Source organism: Sminthopsis crassicaudata, chromosome 2 (genome assembly GCF_048593235.1).
Source record: "Sminthopsis crassicaudata isolate SCR6 chromosome 2, ASM4859323v1, whole genome shotgun sequence".
NCBI lineage: Eukaryota > Metazoa > Chordata > Mammalia > Dasyuromorphia > Dasyuridae > Sminthopsis > Sminthopsis crassicaudata.
This window is the reverse complement of record NC_133618.1, coordinates 9,623,107-9,630,633: the sequence shown is the minus strand read 5'-3', so window position 1 is coordinate 9,630,633 and position 7,527 is coordinate 9,623,107. Positions and strand designations below refer to the sequence as shown.

General features: G+C 52.3%; 1 protein-coding gene across 1 annotated transcript; it reads left to right on the top strand.

Annotated features, from left to right (window-relative positions):
* The first annotated feature begins 730 nt into the window (after positions 1–730).
* Positions 731–6,225, top strand: LOC141552571 (homeobox protein Nkx-2.6-like). Its single transcript, XM_074284683.1, has 2 exons — positions 731–1,040; positions 5,645–6,225. Exons 1-2 carry the CDS (start codon positions 731–733, stop codon positions 6,223–6,225), a joined length of 891 nt encoding a protein of 296 aa, XP_074140784.1.
* The last annotated feature ends 1,302 nt before the right edge of the window (positions 6,226–7,527 follow it).

Here is a 7,527-nt window from a genome sequence, read left to right as displayed (position 1 = left end):
GTCCCCAGAATTTTCGTGCTGATTCACGCCTCAACTCTGTGCCATAGTTTTCCTCTCCCCACCCCACTGCCCAGCAGAACGTGGAGAAGTGAGCAAATGCTGGGATGGCCCTAAGCGGGACTGAGTGCATTGGTAGAAACCCAATTTCAGCATCCCTTTTCCCTGAATTTCAGCCCTTCTGGTTCTCTTTCTGGAGGCCCTGCCGAACTGGCTAACCCTAATAGTCTGGCACTTTTTCAGACAACCTAGAACCCTTAACGGCTCGCGCTGGATTTATGCAAATAGGATCTTTCCCCACGCCATCTCATTCCCAGTTTTGAGAACTGAGGGCCGGTGGAGGGCCCAAGCATTTCAAAGGGTGATACAGTATTCCCTGTCCCGGAGGGGCGGCAGGAGGGTTCAGGATGGAAGAGGACAGAGGCGGGGAAATACAGAGCTGGAAAGGGGAGGGGAAGCGGGATGGCTTCAGGCAGGAAGGGAAAGCTTAGATTCACGTGGTGTCAGGAGGAGCCAATAGGACTGGCAGCGTCCCCATTCCCAGCCCCTGGTCCCCCTAAGCCGATGGGGACGCCTCCGAGGCTGTATGGGAGGGGTCGGGCCACTGGGTGCCTGTGGCCGAGCTGGAGGTGACAGGCTTTGCCGGGGCCGAAGTGCGCCACACTAGCCAGGCACGGAGCACCTGAGGCCGCTGCGGGCCGAGCCGGGGTTCCCTTCACGCGCGGCAGCCAGGATGCTATCCAGCCCCATAACGTCGACGCCTTTCTCAGTCCGAGACATCCTGCGTCGGGAACAGGAGCAGCGCTGGCCGCAACCCAGCTGGGCTGTAGTCTGTGGCTCCCACGCAGGCAGGGCGCAGGAACGGCAGCTGTCTCCCGGGGCGCAGGGCCCACCCAGCAGCCCCAGGGCTGCCCCCTCCAGTCACGGGCCTCCGGCTCCCGGCAGCTGCTGGCCCGGAGCCACCGCCAAAGAAGAGTTCCAAGTCCTGGAGAGCTGCTGTGATTCAGTCCTTGAGGTGACCACGGAGCCAGCGGGCATGACAAGTGAGTAAGAGCCGCGCAACTCACCCTGGGAAGGAGAGCCCGAGCGGGCCGCTCCAGCTTGCCTAGAATGCGTTGTCCTTTTTTCCCCTCTGCACCCACGAGAGCACGCACCCTCTCCCTGCCTCGGGGATACAGTTCCAGCCTCACAACCAGGGAGGGCTGCTAGGGCGCAAGACGTGCCCACGTAGGCCATCCTCAGGTAGCCAGCTCCTCTCCCCATGTGCGTCAAACCCTTCCCATTCACCTCCTTTCCGGGAAATAAACCCAGCCTCGATATCTACTCACTCAGCCCACCGAAAGTCACCTCCCATCAGAACGTAAGAGCCCAACAAAACCAAACAAAGACAAACCGTCTCCAGAACTCCCGAGTGAGTAAGAGAGGACACATGCTCTGGTTCTATTTACCACCCTTATGTGCTTGAGTAAATCACTTCTCCTTTCTGAAACTCAGTTTCCTAATCTGTAAAATAGAGCCTTTGGCCTAGATGGGGTCCTGACTCCATTCCAGCTCCGGTAAGAGGCAAAGGGAAGCAGCAGCGCATAAAGCACCCGAAATTGGCCGGCGGAGTGGGGAGGGCGGAGGAAACTTGGGATTCAGTTCAGGCTTTGCCTGGGAGCCACAGATTAGCCTTAGTTTCCTGGTCTGTCCCCGCCCCGCTTTCTTCATCTGTAAAATGAAGCGAAGTATGGCATCTTTCCTGTCTCGGGAGGAGGCTGTTTGAAAGATATAATACAATACAATAGGAGAGTTTGGGGAAAATTTATAGGGCCGAGAGAGTGAACTACCCACTATTCCGCAACTATTCTTTTCTTCAGGGTCCTATACTCCTTGCTCTACTCCCCCCACCCGACCCGCTAGTGCTAATCACTGTCATGCCCTTCTGGGCTTCAGTGTTCTCATCTGTTGAAAGAAAAGGAGAAAGAAAGGAGGAAAGGGAAAGAAGGAAGGAAGGAAGGAAGGAAGGAAGGAAGGAAGGAAGGAAGGAAGGAAGGAAGGAAGGAAGGAAGGAAGGAAGGAAGGAAGGAAGGAAGGAAGGAAGGAAGGAAGGGAGGGAGGGAGGGAGGGAGGAAAGAAGGAAGGAAGGAAGGAAAAGAAAAAAGAAGAGGAAAGGAAAAAAAGAAGAAGAAAGAAAAAAGGGGAACAGGAAAAAGAAAAGAAAAGAGAAAAAGAAAGGAAGGAAAAAAAGAAGGGAGGAAAGAAAAAAGAAAAAGGAAGGAAAGGAGGAAAAGGAAGGAAGGAGGGAAGGAAGGAAGGAAGAAAAGGGGAAAAGAAAAGAAAAAAGAAGAGGAAAGGAAAAACGAAAAGAAAAAAGGGGGAAAGGAAAAAGAAAAGAAAGGGGGAAAAGAAAGGAAGGAAAAAAGAAAGGAGGAAAGAAAAAAAGGAAGGAAGGAAAGTAGGAAAAAAGAAAAGAAAGGGAATAAACAAAAAAGGAAGAAAAGAAAAAAGGGGGAAAGAAAAGAAAAAAAGTAGAAAGGAACTAAGGAAGAACCGGGTGATTTCTAAGGTTTTTCTTTTTCCCCTCAGCACTAATTCGATGACTCAGTAGCCCCTTATAGCCGATCTCTGAATGAGCTCCAGGTCCCAGTTTCCCTCTGGACAGCAGAGACGTTACCCAGTCTCCCTGGCAGCCAGAGGCAGGGGAGTCTAAACAATTGGAGTTAAAAGTCTCTAAGAATCAACCTCGGGCCTCTTGATTCCAAGGAAAAAGCTCTCTCCACTGGGAGATTGGTGACAAGTGAAATGAGTCGAATCCCAACGTGACAGTTACTAGCTACAAGAATCTGGCAAGTCCCCCTAACTCTATTTTACTCTGTCCACAAAATGGGGATAATAATACTATAACTACCGCAGTCCCAACAAGACTGTGGGGAGTGAAATGTTTCATAATCTCTAAAAGAGCCGAGCAAAACCGTTGTCCATAATATTTGTAGAAAGCAAAGTGCCCAAGGCTCTGGGATGCTTCTGAACATCAAGTTCTGAATATAGGTAGAGAATCACCGGGCTAAAGGACCGGCTGGGGTGGGGTGGGGAGCCGAGGTCCCAGCCAGGCAATTCTCTGGCAATCCCGTCCTTCCTGGACAGAGGAGACATTTCCAGATTTCCAGAATCTCCAGGTGTTTTGACTGCTGGCCGTAGGACGTTGAACGACGAGGGAAAAGGAGAATAGAAGTGGAAGGGTTCCTGCGGAAGCGCTGAAACACAGGGGCGCTGGTCTAGGTCTCTGGCCAGTGTTTGTTCCAAATATAAAACCATTTGCCTGAAAAGCTGCCCCTTAGAGAAGTCTAACCCCTGTGGGAAATTTACTAAGGAAACTGAAAAAAGTCCACGCCAGGTAATCAAAGGGCCAGAGCTACGAGATCTCTGGGTTGCCTTCTTGTCAGGTCCAAGAAGGGCTGAGGAGGGCAACAGGAGACACAAGGAGCAGAGAAAACGTCTCTTTCCAACCCTCCAAAGCACCAGCTTTTGAAAGGCGCCAGGGAGTTCTCGAGGTTGACATGGTGAGGAAACTGACTCACAGAGAAGTGAAGAGACCAGCCGAAATCTCACAGCCAGATACAAAGACTAAGATGATTAGCGGCTGTAAACAGTCCAATTCTTCATTTTCACCTTGGCCTATATTCTCTATTTGTCCTAAATTTTGCTATAATTGCTTAAGAACACAGGCTCACGAATATGGCCCTATAAACACTGGAGTCTCTGCTCCTCTTTCCCCAGTCTTGGGAGGAAGCTAGATCAGACTGGAACCCCAGCCTCAGCTTGATGTTTTTCCTCTCCCATTCTATGAAGCTGGGCCCTGACTCTTGAAGATCAGGAAAAGGGTAGAGGAAATTTGGAGACTCCTTAGAGTCAGGTGTGTGCGCCTGTGAGTGTACTCTGATGGGAAAGAGAGACAGAGGAAGAGAGAGAAAGAAGGGAGGCAGATAGAGAGAATGAAGAGATAGAGGAAAGAAACAGAAAAAAAGGAGGAAGCCATAGAGATTGAGCCAAAAACAGAGGTAGAGAGATAGACTGAGAGATAGGGAAACAGATGTAGACAATACAGAGAAAGTGGAGAGAGAGAGAGAGAGAGAGAGAGAGAGAGAGAGAGAGAGAGAGAGAGAGAGAGAGAGAGAGAGAGAGAGAGAGAGAGAGAGAGAAAGAGACAGAGAGAGAGACAGAGAGAAAGAGACAGAGAGACAGAGAGAGAGACAGAGAGAGAGACAGAGAGAGACAGAGACAGAGAGACAGAGACAGAGACAGAGACAGAACCAACTTCTACTATGGGTTATTTCCTTAGTCATATCTCAACACTGGAAGTATCACCTTAACATTTATTTATCAGAGCGCAAAAAATTTGTAGTACCTCCCTAGAAATGTATTGTGTTTTGGGACCCAGGGCCAATCTCACTACACTAAGAGGTCGGTTATCAGAGGCTGGCTGCCCATTTTAACGCGGCAACTCCTGAAATTTGACGGAGAGGCTTAGGCACCTGCCCAAGCTGTCCTTACCCCCTCCCGGACAAGCCAGGAGTCTTAGATAAGGAATACGCAATGAAGGTCGACTTCAAGGGAGAGAAGAGGGTCATTAACAGAATGATAATAGCTCGCGCCTAGGAGGCCACTTTTACAAAGCGCCTTCTTCACTGCAACCCCGTGGCCGTGGAAGTATTATTGTCTCCATTTTGTGTCTAGAAGAAACAGGGGAATCCAATCATCTGCCTCGCTCTGGATCTGCGTGATCCAGGGCTGTGGTATGTAGGGCTTTGTACCCCCAAGGCCTGAGTTCAAAACGCATCGGAGCATCTCCTGCCGAGGCAATCTTGGACTAGTTAGTCGCTAGATAGTGCAGAAGTTAGCGCACCGCTCCTGAAGCCAGGACCTGAGTTTAAAACTAGACCCACACACTTCACACTTAACAGGTTCTGGCCCCAGGACTCCGACTGTATCCCTCTATCTTTTAAATATATTGATTTTTCAATAAAGAAGCACTTTATTTTCTGCTATTTCCTCCACCTTTCGGGGAAAAGGAAAAGGAAAAACAAACTCCTCCTAACAATATGCAATCGAGCCAAACGAATCTCCTCATCCAATTCTCTGCATCGTTTTGATGGAAGCGATCTTAATGTGATCTATTTTAACTATCTCATTTTATGGAATTACGCAGGGGAAAACTGAGGCACAGAGGGAAAGGGAGTTGCCCCAGAGCATAGTTGGCTGATGTTCCTCTGGGAATTTAAGAGTTAGAAAGCAAAGTATGTATACAGTAGTATTTTCCTGAAGTAAGTACTGTAGAAGTCATCCCCACTGTACAGATGAGAAAACGGAAGCGTAGAGAAAAGTAGTCTGGCCCGGGTCCCAGCTATGAGTGCCCCAGCAGAAGTTAAATACACCCACGTCTTGACTTCGGACATAATACTTTTCCCACCACCACCAAACTCCCTTTTAGAGAAAGAATTCGAATTCAGGTTCTCTATCTCTAAATTTGGCTGTCCGGAGCGGCGGGGGGGAGGAGGGAGGAGAAGCGTCCTTGGAAATAAAAGCGCCCGGGCTCCCCAGACGCGACGGAAGAGACTGGAGTGCTCATGCTCTTCTCTCCGTCTCGGCCTGTCTCGTTTGCTTGTAGGGCAAGGCCCGGCCGGGGCCAGGGAAGCGGAGGACGGCGTCAGCAGCAGCACGGGCTGTCCCGGAGGTCCCTTCGCCGAGCGCTCCGAGGCGCGCCCGAGACGGAAGCCCCGCGTGCTCTTCTCGCAGGCGCAGGTGTTGGAACTGGAGCGACGCTTCCGGCAGCAGAGGTACCTGTCGGCGCCCGAGCGCGAGCACCTGGCCCGCGCGCTGCAGCTCACCTCCACGCAGGTGAAGATCTGGTTCCAAAACCGGCGCTACAAGTGCAAGAGGCAGCGGCAGGACGCGTCCCTGGAGCTGGCGGGCCAACCGCTCCCGCCCCCGCCGCTGGCCGCGCGCAGGGTGGCGGTGCCGGTGCTGGTGCGCGACGGCAGACCCTGCCTCCGAGCCGCAGGCCGGCCCTACCTGGCTCCGCCCTATGCCCCCTACGCGGGCTACGGCGCCCCTTACAGCGCGGGGCCCGCCGCCGGCTACCGGGCGGCGGGCTCCGGGGCCAAGCTGAGCTTCGGCGGGGCGCGGCAGGCGGCGCAGAGCCCCCAGGCGCAAGCGCGAGCCACGCTTCAGGGCGTCGGGGCCTGGTGAGGCGCCCACCGCCGCCCCCCACCTCGAACTGCTCTGCGAAGAGGGGCCGCTGCTCCCCACTGACGGGGTATAGAAGCAGTCCCCTACAGTCCCGCTTTCCAAGAGGCTCGGTCCATGCCGTTCTTGCTTAATGTTCATTTGCTGACTTCGTGCTCAGATAAAACGCACCCCGGGTTTGTTTGTTTTTTTTTTTTTCTAAGCCAAAAAACGCCTTGGGGACCGACTTCGAATCTCTCCTTTTGCATCTGAGAGAGAAGGAGGCCTAGAGGAGGAGAATGACTTGTCCAAGTTCACTTGGCAGAGCCCAGAAGGCTTCCTCCTCTTACCCTAGAGTAAGCAATGCCCAAAGAGTCTGATGCTTCCTCTCAGCAAGTTTCCGTGTGTTCGTTCATTCGGCACGCGTTATTTAATTCCCTACTATGTGCACTTTGCCTCTTCCTCCCCTCAACCCCCAAGCCAGGGCAGACATCCTTCCAATGGGTAAGTCCCCGCTCCTCTCCTCCTTCACACAAGTAAGGCTGATGGCAAGGCCGCTCGTGGCGTGGGGGAAACCGGTCTGTTTGGAACCAGGGGCCGGTAGTTGTTCTGCTGCTTCTCTCTGTGTGACCTTGCCATAATCACATCCGCTCTGTGCGCCTTGGTTTCCTCACCGAGAAAAATAAAGGCAGCGGGCTGGGCTGAGCTCTAAAATGCCTTGGAGAGCTACACCAACGGCCCGAGGCCTCGCTGCTCGACGGAGAAACGCTCACTGCCAGGTCCCCGGGATGCGCTGGATCCATCCCTTAGTAATCACTGCTGACACTCAGATGCGCTTTTAGACAGCGCTCGGGTTTGCAGATACCTTCCTAACTCAGCGTCCTGATGGGGGAGTTAGTCCGATCCCTGTTTTACCCGGAAGGCAACAAGATGAAGAGACTTGTCATGGGTCACAAAGCTAGTGACAGAGGTGGAAACGGAACCAGGCTCTCCTGCCTCCCAGTTCAAACTTCTCCCGATGCACCCTGCGCTCTGTGACATCGGCCCCAAACTCCCTTTAGGACCAATGGAAAACTTGAAATGGATCCTTTAGATCTCCCACTAATGTGGAAAAGGTAGAATCGAAGAAGGCAGAGGGGAAAGTAGAGGACAGGCTCTCTTAGGACCGTGGAGCAGCCCTCGGTGATGCAGTCATTGAGGACCGAACCTCCTCCCCACGTCAGGTACCTCGAAGAGACAGCGTTTTATTTCCAATGTTATATCCCTAGGAAAGAGATTCTTTTCTCGTTTATCTACCCTCCCTTCCTTCCTTTTCCTGTAAATTAC